Raw genomic sequence first — 14,073 nt, forward strand, 5'->3', positions numbered from 1 at the left:
AAGTCTAATAGATTTTTGTTCGAAGTCATTTGTGTGTTTATTTGTTTATCCAGCGAAGACGTAGTCTAGTCATTGGCAGCTTCAGCCGTCCCTATTTATTGTTGTTCTGTTATAATGTCATCATTCCATCCGCTCACTGCATTCACGTCATATTGGCATGCTTTTGTAACCCAAAGGTTGCAGGTTCGATTCTCAATACTGGCAGGGAAATGTAGATTGAGGAGGGAATGAACAGCGTTCTCTTGCACCCTCAATACCCACTACTTAGGTGCCCTTGAGCAAGGCACCTAACACCCAATCGCTCCCTGGAAATGGCTAACCCCTGCTCCGGGTGTGTGTGTGTTCACTACTCACTTCTCCTAATAACGTGAATGAGTTAAAGGGGTCAAGAACTGCATTTTTTATGTTTCCTGAGATGTAGAAATTTAGAAATAAAGGGTCATTTTCTACTGTGTTTTTAGTCCTCTGATTTGAACGCTCTGTTGGAAGGGGCGTGTCCGCTGTGAGACTTTAATGTAAACGCCCACTGCTGTGATTGGTTAACGTTTTGCATATGAAATAAGAAGTATTACATGTGGAACTCTCTCAAAAGCTTGTACTATGTTTTTACTATTACAGCTGTCGAGATTAACTAATCGTGAAAAGTGTTGATTCTAGAATAATTCGATCTCTCTCTCATGAATGTTTTCATGATATCTAACAGTTCAAACATGATGTAAATAAGAGTGTAGACAGCGTCATTGATTATAACAGGCGTTTTGGCGAGAGTCCAGAACTCAGTCACTGATTAGTCTCACGTAGCCAGACCTTTAGACTGACGGCAGAAGTCTGGACTCTTTCGCAGCTTTCATTGGTCGAGGACAGCCAAAGTGGACACTTGACTGACATGTAACGCAACCAATCACAGTTTGATTTCTTCCGTGTCATGTTTAGGGGGTGTGAACATGTAAAGTTGATGTCCCTGCAATAACAGACCTATAAATTATTCATTCAAGAAGGATGGGAAAATTTACTGCAACTGCGAACTTCACATACTTTTGAAAATCCAGCGTTTAGTTGATCCTAGTAAGCGCTCATTGTCACAGTTGTAAACACGACAGCGTTCTCCTTCCACCAGGGAGTTTGGCGCCACTGCATTTGTTTCCAGGCGGACTGTTAAAGAACGCAACACACGCGTCTCACAGACATCCTGTAGTGTTTCCAGAAAAGTGTCCCATATGCATCAGAATTTCAGCCAATGGTCCGTGGCTGTGACGTCCGAGGCTGAGACTAGTCACTGATACCTTTTGATTATGAATCATGAAATCACTGCTCACAGATTAGACATTAGAATTAACACGGTTACTTACATGTTGTACCATTATTGTCAGATCCATATGCCGAAGGTTTGAGTTCTGAAACTTACCAGATGTTTTTACAGTACAATTACTTCTTTCATGTCAAAAGATCAAAGAATTTTGATTTCTCAATTCATGACCCCTTTAAATGCAGAGGATGGGTTACCATACATGGCCTTTACGTCATGTCACTTTTAGTAAAAACCATTCATGACTGTTGATCTTGTCATTTCAGAGTAAAGGGATAGTTCATTTACTTACCTTCATTCAGAAATCATTCTAATATGCTGATTTGCTGCTCAACTGTCTATAAAACTGTAAACCACCTGACATTTTAGACCAACATAGTGAAACTCATCTTTGGTGAATGTGTGCTGATTCTACAGTGTGAGACGGACTGAGGAATCTTGTGAAAGTGAATTTGAAGTGAGGCCAAGTATGGTGACCCATACTTGGAATTTGTGCTCTGCATTTAACCCATCCAAGTGCACACACACACACACCCAGAACAGTGGGCCCGGGGAGCAGTTGGGGGTTCGGTGCCTTGCTCAAGGGTCTCACCTCAGTCGTGGTATTGAGGGTGGAGGAGAGCGCTGGTTATTCACTCCCCCAACCGACAATTCCTGCCAGACCTGAGACTCGAACCCGCAACCTTCGGGTTACAAGTTCGACTCTAACCATTAGACCACCTTTCTTGTTTTTATCATGCCCAAGTGTATTGCGAGTGATGTTTGCCATCTTATATGATAGTGAAACTCTGTAAGGTGTCACTCTGGAGCAGGTGTCACAGCTTGTGAGCAGTGATGCTCTGTCCAGCTGGAGCACTTTTACAGCTCTGCATATAGTGGTTGATGAACATTAGGATCTGGATTTGTTTCTACTATTGGAGAAACATGAGAAGTGTCACAATTTCTTGCTTAACAAATCAGTAACCGCATTCATCCTTGGTGATAAATATAACAGATGATGTTGTGGTATCGGTTTCTGCAATGTTTTTTTTACGTTGTGGGTTTTAAAAAACAGAATTATGAATATTTATTAATGTATATGCACATTATATTACATTCATAAATAAAGTAAAATCTTTTTTTAGCATTTAGACACAATATTTGAGAGTTGTCAGATTTCTTTGATTTCAAATATGAAAATTAATCGTAAGCATGTTCACCATTTCAAAGAGATAAGAGCTGCCCAAGAGGCGTTTCAAAGATGGCCGCCGAGTGAAATGACTTGCCTTAAAGGGATTTTAGGTGAAGTTACGATATCAAGGTCCCGCCCTAACATCTGCAGACTCAATTACAAGCACAGCTGTCATGTCATGTCACACCCCTTTTTTTTAGCATTTATTTTAGCTCCCGTCCCATTTTCTTACACGGAGAGTGCAGGGTTTATGACCTATACTGCAGCCAGACACCAGGGGCTGAAATCGCATGCTCTCTTTAGTAGGTACTTATTTTGAATAAGTAATTACTTCACGACGGCTAAAAATGTGTGTAGTATGAATTTTAATCCAAATGTACTACATGTTGTCATTATCATGTGACCTACCAGCATCAGTTGCTTTGCTTCACCTCCATTCACAAATCCTCTCATCATAGGATAGTAAAGTGTCCATTGTATGTACACTTCAGAATCTCGCCAGAAGTAGTAGTTTATCCAGGTATTTTTGGCCTACTATTTTATGAGTACTGTGAATTCTGTTTCACCTACGATATATATGTATGTGATTTCAAATGCAGCCTTGGTTTAAGGGAACTCTGTCGCCTCCGAGTACCACGGTTGGTTACTGCCACAGTGAAGCACAAACACAAGTTCAACGAGGGCGTGCACGCAAAGCACTGGCTGTGCTTCGCATTCGCATGCCTGATTCTGATTTTAGACTGACTCTGAGATGCATCTCGATAGTTTTGTTTGAGTAAAACTTTGGTTTATGCCAAATCCTGCATTTCAAATCCAGGCTTAAGCTGTATAACTGCACATACACACATCAGTGATGTTCTCGAGTAAGGAACATAATTTCATCCTCCACAAATTTTCATCACTACCGCACATAAGACTAGATGTGACCATGAGGTATTAGATTAGATGTCTTTGAGAATGAATAATTGCGAAATATTCTTGAGATTTGGGAGCCATATATTCCTATTGGGGGACAAAAAGAATATTTCAGGGGGGAAGTTACACCTTATTCTTTGCACGTTATCTGCTGGTGTCCTCTCGCACACTCTCACTCTGATGGAGAACGAGAGGGAACACACTGTGCCAGCGCATGCAACCTGTTTTTCTCAGACATGCTGGTTTGTGGCAGCCAAGATCAGCAGTGATGAAAAGACCTCAGATGAACTTGGAGAGTTTCCTGAATTAATAAGGAAGAGGGGCTGAGGTGACGATGTTGACTAAAAATAAAAAAGCCTGAGGCATCCTTTATGTGCCTCGACTGTCAGCGCCATGATGGTGAATGTGGGGAAGGGCCAGGAAGACCGACTCTCTGAGGGGTTTTTTGTGAGAGCTGGTCTTATTTAACAGGGCTTGGCGGAGTAATTCATAATAAGGAATAGTTCAGCCAAAATTGACTGTTGTCGTTACGAATGCCTTTTTTGGTTGTGAGATGCATAAAATATTAGGTTAAAGGTAGACCTGTACCACCTGACTGCTGCAGACTCATTTTGGCGTTGATAGTATTACCATTGAAACGCATAAATTCGAGTCACAAACCATTTCGAGTATAATGCCACAGGATTCCATCTCTCCCGAATTACAGTGATTATGGCGAGAAGCAGCATAAGCTCGTTGTTTTTGGTTCGGGCGGAATTATTGCTGCTGTTTCGGTTGTGGTGCTCGGTGACTGACGTCTGTCTAACTCGGCATAGCATGAAATGCGCTGATGATGTGTGATGTCTACGCCAGCAGGTGTGAGTGGTATGGAAATGTATACACTGACAGACAGGTAGGACATCCTATCATTGCATTCGTACTGAATTCAATGATTGGACGAACAGTTTATGTTCCTACGCCTTCCACAGGCAAGATATATACATATAAAAAATACATTTAGACCGCTTAACTTAGAGATTGCTATCAGGATGTGAAGAGACTTTCAACCAGCATAACATCTACAATGAAAAAAAAAACAATAATTAAGATTTACTTGAAAAAGTTTTTCAGATATATTTTTTAAGCAAATTTCACTTAAGAAATTAAGTAAGCTCTACTTAACTAAGATAAGTAAAATTAACAAAGAAAACAAGTCATTTTAATTTGGCCAGTAAAAGGTTGAGTAATTTCTACTTAGTTTCCTTTGCAATACATTTTACTCCAAAATATAACATTGGATTAAACCACACTTTTGAAGTGTATGCTTTACTTAGAAATATCTAAGTAAATAACACAATATAATAGAAGTAATGCTGCACCTGAACACAGAGACCTCAATACTTGGAACACAATACACAGTGACGGTAACATTTTTACAGTGTAAATACAGCTGGAAAACAGCGAAAAAACAACCTCCTTAATTATTCAAACCCCAGTGCATGATGGGAATACTAGTATCAGAAAAGTAGTTTTACTTCATTGTATAATGCTGATATTTACACTTTAATTTCTACAAGCTTGAATTGAGTACTAATATAGAATGTACTACCTTTTTAAATTGTCTGAACTAACTTTTTCATGTAGAAATAAAAAAAAAAAAATCTGTAGTATTTACTTCATCACAAAATAATTTTTTCAGTGTACCCAGCCTTTTAAATTAGTCCCTAAAAATCAGTAAATAACCCTAAAAACCCTCTACAACTCTAAAATTTTGTTTTCATCAAACAAAGCTATCGCATGCTTCAGACTCAGAATAAAGTGCAAAAGTTGTATGTTCAACTATTATGGTACTTTTCAGTGTGAACATTCTGCTAAATGTTGTTTGTGTGCCAGTGATGAATGAAATTCATATAAGTTTGCTTCGATTCAAGTAGCTACATATTATACAAATCAGAACAGGAATGCAACCAAACATTTTTTGGCCTATTTTATTTTTTATTTATTTATTTTTACTTGATTTTATTTATTTATTTTTATTTTTTATTTGATTTTATTTATTTATAAATTTTTCGTTTTGAGCCCGTATTTATTAGAATTATTGAAATCTGTTTAGTTTAGGTATATCTATACAGATTTGGAGTAAATTAAGACAATTTAAATGTTTGTCTGTCCATTTAATGTCACTAGAGTACTAATAGGAATGAGCATGTAAAACAAATGTTATGCTTTATGAAACAAAAATTGGTGAAAATATGCAGCTTGTTCGTCTTCAGCTTAATGTAACAAAACAATGTAGATTATGTTTTGGCTGGACAGGGTTAGAAGGTTAGTCTGCGTTTCTGTGGTGAGCGCAGTGTGGATGGCTTTAGCAGGGCTAGCCCAAAAAAAGTTTTAATTACAATACTGTGGTTGCAATAAAAAGCTGTGAATCTTTGATCGGATGTAATGTCAGCATTACTATTTGTTCTTGTGGAAATGACATTACGATGTCAATACAAAGTGCAAGCATTTAGGAGTGGACTTTTTGTTATTATTATCATTTAATTTTTTTTACACTTTCTGATTTGTTTTGAAATGTTCCGAAAACATTTGGGATCTGTTTAGTCATATATTCCAATTTTCCTGTGAATATATACAAAAAGCCATGTGTTGTTGACATGGAAAACTGCACAGCTGGCTGGTCCCACAACTGCAAATCAACTTTGTTGACCAGCATGGTAGGAAACACTCCTGCTTGCTAAACGTCCCTGCAGCTGGATGCAAAGAAACTAACAATGCAAATGAACAGATTCGGAATGAGCCAAATCCAGACCTAAATGAAGTATTATGAAAGTGTAGTTCATCCCAGAAACTAAAAACTAAAAATAATGTGTCTTTAAAAAGCCTGTGACACGTATGTGGCATTGTATACAAAATAATACTTGTAGTTGTTAATTCTTAATATTTTAAATGCAATTATGCAACATTTTACGCAATTACACACACACAGTACATCATGGCATTATCCCTGGATAATTTTCGATTCACTATACGTTCGTGTTGTTGACATTATATGCACTTGCGCGCCGATTGCCAACAAAACACAGACATTTGATGCAGTTTCACTCGCCGCCTGTGGTTTCGACTCATGACCGGGAACAAACAAACACACTTGCAGAACTCCGTTGCGCTCCGGAAAAACAAACTGCATCCACTGTTTCCTTAACGCTTGGTTATTTGGGAATCTGAACTAGGTTATCTTTCCCTCACAACCAAAAACACACTTCTTTAGTGACATTGTTGATTTCGTGGTCTAAAAACTAAATGACACCACTGCCGACAGCTCCCATAACCCGAACAAAGCTCGTTGATGGCCGTGCTTTTGCTCTCGCTCTGGTTGATGTGCTCGCGTGCTCATCTGGGAGAAGTGCCCATACAAGCAATTACGCCCTTTATGAAGTCATACAGGGCCATACTCGAAAAAAACTAATTTGAATCCTTAAGGAGTGTATTGGGCACAGAAATACTCTGTCATATGTCCAACTCTGGGTTTTTTTGTTGGTTTTTTGGCCATGTTTAGCATGAGATTCCAACTCTTTAACAGTGTAAATAAGTCAGAATGCATGAAATCGCATTAGACCCCCTTTAAATGTTTTTCTTAGCAATTTCTTCTTTTAAAATATTTAAGTCTTAATCTAAAATACTTCTCATTACTTCAATTAATATTCCTCCAGCTATTAATAATAATGAAAAGAGAGAAAACAATATGATATATGATTATAAATATGATTCTAGCTTGTTTCCTAAGGTCCCAGGTGTTCATATTAGATCTGTTATTGTGTTTTAAAACACAACGTAATCTGATAGTTCATCAGCTCCCGGAAAGAGAAAGAACATCCAAGATTTCCTTAGCCAGGTGTTCATTAGCATTCACCTGTAGCACACGTGGGGTATGCAGAAATTACATGGTCCAAAAGTTTTGATGGTCACAAATGCATTACACTAAATTGGCTGCAAAGAAAGTGACATGTAAAAAAAATGAATTCTATTCCAAAGAGTCTTCATTGCTTTCCTCTGTAATGTTGTTTTAAAATGGGCTATTGACTATGATTACTTTTCAGAAGTTTTGGGTCAGCAAGTTTAAAAAAAGAAAATAAATAAATAATTTTATTCATCATGGATGCATTAAATTGATCAAAAGTGACCGTAAAGACATCTATACAAACGATTTATATTTTAAAGAAATGTTGTTCTTTGGAACTTTCTATTCATCAAAGAATCCTGAAAAAAAAAAAAATCTGTAAAATATTAAGCAGCACAACTGTTTTTAACATTGATGATAATAATAAGAAATGTTTCCTGAGCGGCAAATCAGCATATTAGAATGATTTCTGAAGGATCATGTGACACTGAAGGCTTAAGTTTTAAATTGTAATAATAATATTCAATTTTTTTACTGTATTTTTGATCAAATAAATGTTCTCTGTTAGCATAAGAGATTTCGGTAACACTTTAGTTTAGGGTCCAATTCTCACTTTTAACTAATTGTTTATTAGATATTGTCTGTTTATTAGTACTTTATAAATGCACATATTAATGCCTTATTCTGCATGATCATATTCTACATCCTTAATCCTATCCAATACTAAACTTACAACTACCATAACTATTAATAAGAAGTTATTTAGTTTTTTTGTGGCAAAAGTCGTCGTTAATTGTTAGTTAATAGTGAGAATAGAAAGTGTGACTGAGATTTCTTTCAGAAACATGAAAAAAAAGAAAAAAAATCTTACCAACCCCAAACTTTTGAATGTTGTATATTTAAGCCTCTTTATATGATACTATCTTTCTATTACAATAGGAATTAATGTCATTTCAGACTGTATTTATGTACACTGGTGTTGTTTACTGGAACTAATTTAGCAATTGAAAGGCTGTAGGTTTGAGCCTTAAAAAAAAGAGCCAATCCATGAATTATCACATTGTGCCCTTGCGAAAACAACATTTTCTATTTAAAATAAAGTGTAGATTATCTATCAATAATAATGTTCATCAAAAGAGTGTTAACTATTCTATCTAAAGATGATTTCGGAACCTAAACTTGTTGGTAAACGACGTGGAAACGTCCGCTCTAGCCTCGCTGACAAAGGCGCTCAGTCAAGGGTGTCTGGTTCTGGTTTGTTTTTTTCCGTGTTTAGACTAACTGAGATTCCAGCATGGTGGCCTTGTGAACACTCCACCGTGAGTGTCCTTAGCTGAAGACGGGATATCTCAGTCAGCCAAAATTAGCTGTGTTGTCTTCGTTCTGACCTGATGATAGCTGAAATGGTGCTTTGCAGTAACACTAAGCGAAACAGATATTTTTAGGCTTCCGTTTTCCCTGTTTGAACTCAAATGTAGGTGTCCTAAACTGAATGGCTGACTCGCTTGTCATGAATTTGCTCTTTGAACACTGCTCGTGATGAAGGATAACTATCTCAGATACATATTAAACCTCACGCTAGTGTGTATTACATGTGTGTTTCCGGCAAAGCGTTATCATTTAACTCTTATTTACTAGCGTCCTCCAACTGTTGCATGTAAACTACAGCTTGAATGTGTTTTTGCATCCAGCTTTTATCCCTGTTCTTCTCCCCCCATTCTCTCTGTAAGGTAATCTGAATTCATACACTCACAGAGAAAAACCATCAGACCTTTGCCGCTGTGGCCAACATTTAAAAATGAAACTAAATAGTCTTTCTGTGGCTTTTCTGAGATATGTGAGATGCCTATACCCATAGTCTTTTGGAAAGCGAGTTTCCTGCCTTCCAGGCTGCGTAAGGAAAGATCGGGCAGGCTGAGTTTCTCTGTTCTAAATGTAGGCCATTCTTGTACTAAAGCTGGTGTTTTCCTTGCTGGTGCTCTGACCTGAATCAGTTTTTCCTCTCCCCTGTTACAATGCGCTCTTATTTAGAATGATAGCAGAGGACTCTGGTCGAATTATACATAGTCTCGGTCAGATGGAATATGCGGACTGGATTTGTTTGTAAAGTGGCCCTGGAATTGACACTGTATATGCCATATGAGAATAGGTGGGAAAAGAGACATAACCACAGGAAAACTCCCTGTTAATGTATGACTGTGTGTTTTGCAAGATCACAAATGTACTTTTTTATTTTATTTAGTGGCAATATTTCCATCCTGAAATAGTTTTTCTGAGGCATTTATTAAAATATGTTGGATTTAGTGGTGACACTTTTTACAATAAGATCTCATTTGTTAACATTATTTAATGCAATAACTAAAATGACCTGACAATGAGAAATACATTTGTATTTATTAATCATCTTCGTTAATGTTAGTTAATAAAAATACAGTTGTTCATATTTTGTTCATGTTAGTTCACAGTGCATTAACTAAATACATTTGATTTTAATAATGTATTAGCAAATGTTGAAATTAAAATGAACTAAGATTAATAAATGCTGTAGAAATATTTTTCATTATTTAAGAAAAATGTTATTTATATATAAAATATTTGTTTATATATAAGATAAATTATATAAATATATATACAGTATATACATGCTAAGAAGATGCATGTGTGTGTATTTATATATACATAATAATTATACACAGTACACACACGTATATTATGTAAACACAAACTTTTATTTTGGATGAAATGGATCGGGATTAATCGTTTGCCCAGCACTACTTTTTTTTTAATGTATTTAATGTAACTTTCTTTGGTAGTTTTGCTTTGTTGGATAATAATGTAGTCTTTCTCAACATGCCAATCTGTTTAATGGTGATTAGGTCATTTGTTTTGATAGTTTAAGTAGTGTTTTGGCAAAAGGGGATGTATACATAAAGGAATGCTTTGACTGTAGTGAAGTATGTGCCTGTACTTGTTTGTGAACTATACAGCATTGTATCCTTGGGGCTGTTTGCAGTAACCTTTATCAGTCAAGCTTGAAAGACACTACGGAGGTCGAGAGGAAATAGACAGTAACGGAGAGAGGACGTGCGATCACATGACCCTGACCCAGAGCTGCAAACCGCTTGGGCTTAAGCCAGGCTTTTAACCTCTCAGCCGGGTTATGAAATTAACCTTATTTGACCTTGTATAACTCGATTTCCTGAATGTTGTAAACTAAGTAAAATAAGGTGAGGATCTGAAAGCAGTATGCAAAGCAGATAGATCTAATTTGACCCATTACTCTCTCTCTGTATCTCTTTTCTAATTTTTATTTGTCTCTGAAAAAAATGTGTAGCTTCATTGCAAAGAAAAAATATTTATAAAAAATATTTTAGACTGTTTTCCAGCTAAATTCTAGGTACTGTAATCTTATGTAAAGTTATTTATTATGTAATTATATATAGTTTATTTTTACATCATGGTAGTATTTATTGTTCTGTATGATTTTGTTCTTTAATTTTAAAGTCATTACTCAAATGAGAATATTTATATAAGAGAAATATAATATTTCTGTATGAAAATTAGATAATTTAAGCTAAATTAAATATTTTCTGGTCAAATATGACATTTCTTTGTGAGTATGACTCATAAGCAATAATATTTAACAAAAGTAAATGATAGACACCTTCTGATATTACAAGAGACCGTGGAACACGTTAATCTCTAATGTTGGGAAATCTATGGTCTGAGGATTTTTTTAATTTGATGGATTCATAACCTATTTTCTGCACAAATACATTACAAGTTTTTAATTGAATATGTAGTACTCTTGACACAAACCCAGAAAATATTCAAAGTATGTCCTTCCTGTGTTTCTCTCCAGTTTGTCCGAAGTGGTGTGGACAGCGGGCGTGTACAGATTTGGGCGCATGCTGCCACTCCCAGTGTCTGGGCAGCTGCACCGCGCCCGACAACGACAGGGCCTGTGCCGCCTGCCAGCACTACTATCACGAGGGCCGCTGTGTGGAGGACTGCCCGCTGGGCACGTACAAGTTTGAGGGCTGGCGTTGCATCACCATGGATTTCTGCTCCAAGGTCCACCTGCCTGATTACGACCGCTTCGTGATCCACGGAGGAGAGTGTATGTCTGACTGCCCACCGGGCTTCACGCGTGATGACAGGTACGAAGACTTTCTTTTTTTATTTTGAAAGTAAATCAAAGCAAATCACATCTGTGATTTTTGTGAATTTTTGTCATTTATTTGATCAGTTTTTATTATTTTATTTATAGTGCAAGTATATACAGGTGCTGGTCTTATAATTAGAATATCATCAAAAAGTTGATTTATTTCACTAATTCCATTCAAAAAGTGAAACTTGTATATTATATTCATTCATTACACACAGACTGATATATTTTAAATGTTTATTTCTTTTAATTTTGATGATTATAACAGACAACAAAGGAAAATCCCAAATTCAGTATCTCATAAAATTAGAATATTACTTAAGACCAATACAAAGAAAGGATTTTTAGAAATCTTGGCCAACTGAAAAGTATGAACATGAAAAGTATGAGCATGTACAGCACTCAATACTTAGTTGGGGCTCCTTTTGCCTGAATTACTGCAGCAATGCGGCGTGGCATGGAGTCTATCAGTCTGTGGCACTGCTCAGGTGTTATGAGAACCCTGGTTGCTCTGATAGTGGCCTTCAGCTCTTCTGCATTGTTGGGTCTGGCATATCGCATCTTCCTCTTCATAATAGCCCATATATTTTCTATGGGGTTAAGGTCAGGCGAGTTTGCTGGCCAATTAAGAACAGGGATACCATGGTCCTTAAACCAGGTACTGGTTGCTTTGGCACTGTGTGCAGGTGCCAAGTCCTGTTGGAAAAATAAATCTGCATCTCCATAAAGTTGGTCAGCAGCAGGAAGCATGAAGTGCTCTAAAACTTCCTGGTATACGACTGCGTTGACCTTGGACCTCAGAAAACACAGTGGATCAACACCAGCGGATGACATGGCACCCCAAACCATCACTGACTGTGGAAACTTTACACTGGACCTCAAGCAACGTGGATTGTGTGCCTCTCCTCTCTTCCTCCAGACTCTGGGACCCTGATTTCCAAAGGAAATGCAAAATTTACTTTCATCAGAGAACATAACTTTGGACTTTTTTTCCTTTTTGTCTTTAGTCCAGGCGAGACGCTTCTGACGCTGTCTGTTGTTCAAGAGTGGCTTGACACAAGGAATGCGACAGCTGAAACCCATGTCTTGCATACGTCTGTGCGTAGTGGTTCTTGAAGCACTGACTCCAGCTGTAGTCCTCTCTTTGTGAATCTCCCCCACATTTTTGAATGGGTTTTGTTTCACAATCCTCTCCAGGGTGTGGTTATCCCTATTGCTTGTACACGTTTTTCTACCTCATATTTTCCTTCCCTTCGCCTCTCTATTAATGTGCTTGGATACAGAGCTCTGTGAACAGCCAGCCTCTTTTGCAATGACCTTTTGTGTCTTGCCCTCCTTGTGCAAGGTGTCAATGGTTGTCTTTTGGACAACTGTCAAGTCAGCAGTCTTCCCCATGATTGTGTAGCCTACAGAACTAGACTGAGAGACCATTAAAGGCCTTTGCAGGTGTTTTGAGTTAATTAGCGGATTAGAGTGTGGCACCAGGTGTCTTCAATATTTAACCTTTTCACAATATTCTAATTTTCTGAGATACTGAATTTGGGATTTTCCTTAGTTGTCAGTTATAATCATCAAAATTAAAAGAAATAAACATTTGAAATATATCAGTCTGTGTGTAATGAATGAATATAATATACAAGTTTCACTTTTTGAATGGAATTAGTGAAATAAATTCACTTTTTTGATATTCTAATTATATGGCCAACACCTGTAGTGCAAAGTTTGGGGTCCGTCAATTTTTTTTTTGAAAGACATGAATACTTCTATTCAGCAAGAACGCATTACATTTATCCAAAGTGACAGTAAAACATTTATGATGTTTCCAAATATTTTTTTTTCAAACTTTTTAGTCATTAAAGAATCCTGAAAAAAAATTATCATGGTTTCCACAAAAATATTAAGCAGCGCTACTGTTTTTTATTTCTGAAGGATCATGTGACACTGAAGAGGGAAAGTTCATCTCTGCCATAATATTTATTTTAAACTGTAATGATATTTAACAGTGGTGTTGCTGTTTTTAATGTATTTTTGATCAAATAAATGGTGAGCATAAGACACTTCTTTTGAATGGTATAGTGTATATACATTTTTGTAGAATTCAGCAGAATTTTTATTTAGAAAATATTACATTTTTATTTTACATTATGAATTTTATAATTTGGTAGAAAATGAGTGGATTAAATAAATGAAAAATCTGTGCTCTTTGTTAGCAAAGGTTTCTTTTCACCAGTAATATTTATATTATTTGTGTTGTTTTATTTTGTTTTGTTTGAAATATTTAATTATATTTTACAGCACTTAATTGTTTATGTTAATTGTTTTAGGACCAAATTTTTAAGTTTGTCATCTTATAAGTAGGCTTTGTGATGTGTACACCAAAAAAACACACATTCCACAATTTCCACAGAATTTCAATGTGCGCCATTCACAAAGTTCTACTCGTCCTCTGCCTTTTGAGTGTAAATATTTCATGAACCTATTATTCAGCTCTCTGAATACTTGACAAAATAAATCCACTTTATTTCAGTAAACTAGATTTATTTAGCGATAATGGCCCTCACTAATTTGATAATACTTTCAGCTACCAGTAAGACTGTTGTTAAAATCCATTATACAGAATTCAGCAGATTTCC

At 36.5% G+C, this 14,073-nt stretch overlaps 1 protein-coding gene across 2 annotated transcripts in view; it reads left to right on the forward strand.

Annotated features, from left to right (window-relative positions):
* Positions 1-14,073, forward strand: part of igf1rb (insulin-like growth factor 1b receptor) — a 110,416-nt gene that overhangs the window by 57,239 nt on the left and 39,104 nt on the right. For both annotated transcript variants that reach the window (XM_079802208.1, XM_079802209.1), the window contains one exon: positions 11,135-11,432. In XM_079802208.1, the coding sequence (XP_079658334.1) occupies positions 11,135-11,432 (298 nt within the window). The remainder of the gene's footprint in view (positions 1-11,134; positions 11,433-14,073) is intronic.

The sequence above is a fragment of the Gobio gobio genome, assembly GCF_949357685.1.
Source record: "Gobio gobio genome assembly, chromosome: 2".
Lineage (NCBI taxonomy): Eukaryota > Metazoa > Chordata > Actinopteri > Cypriniformes > Gobionidae > Gobio > Gobio gobio.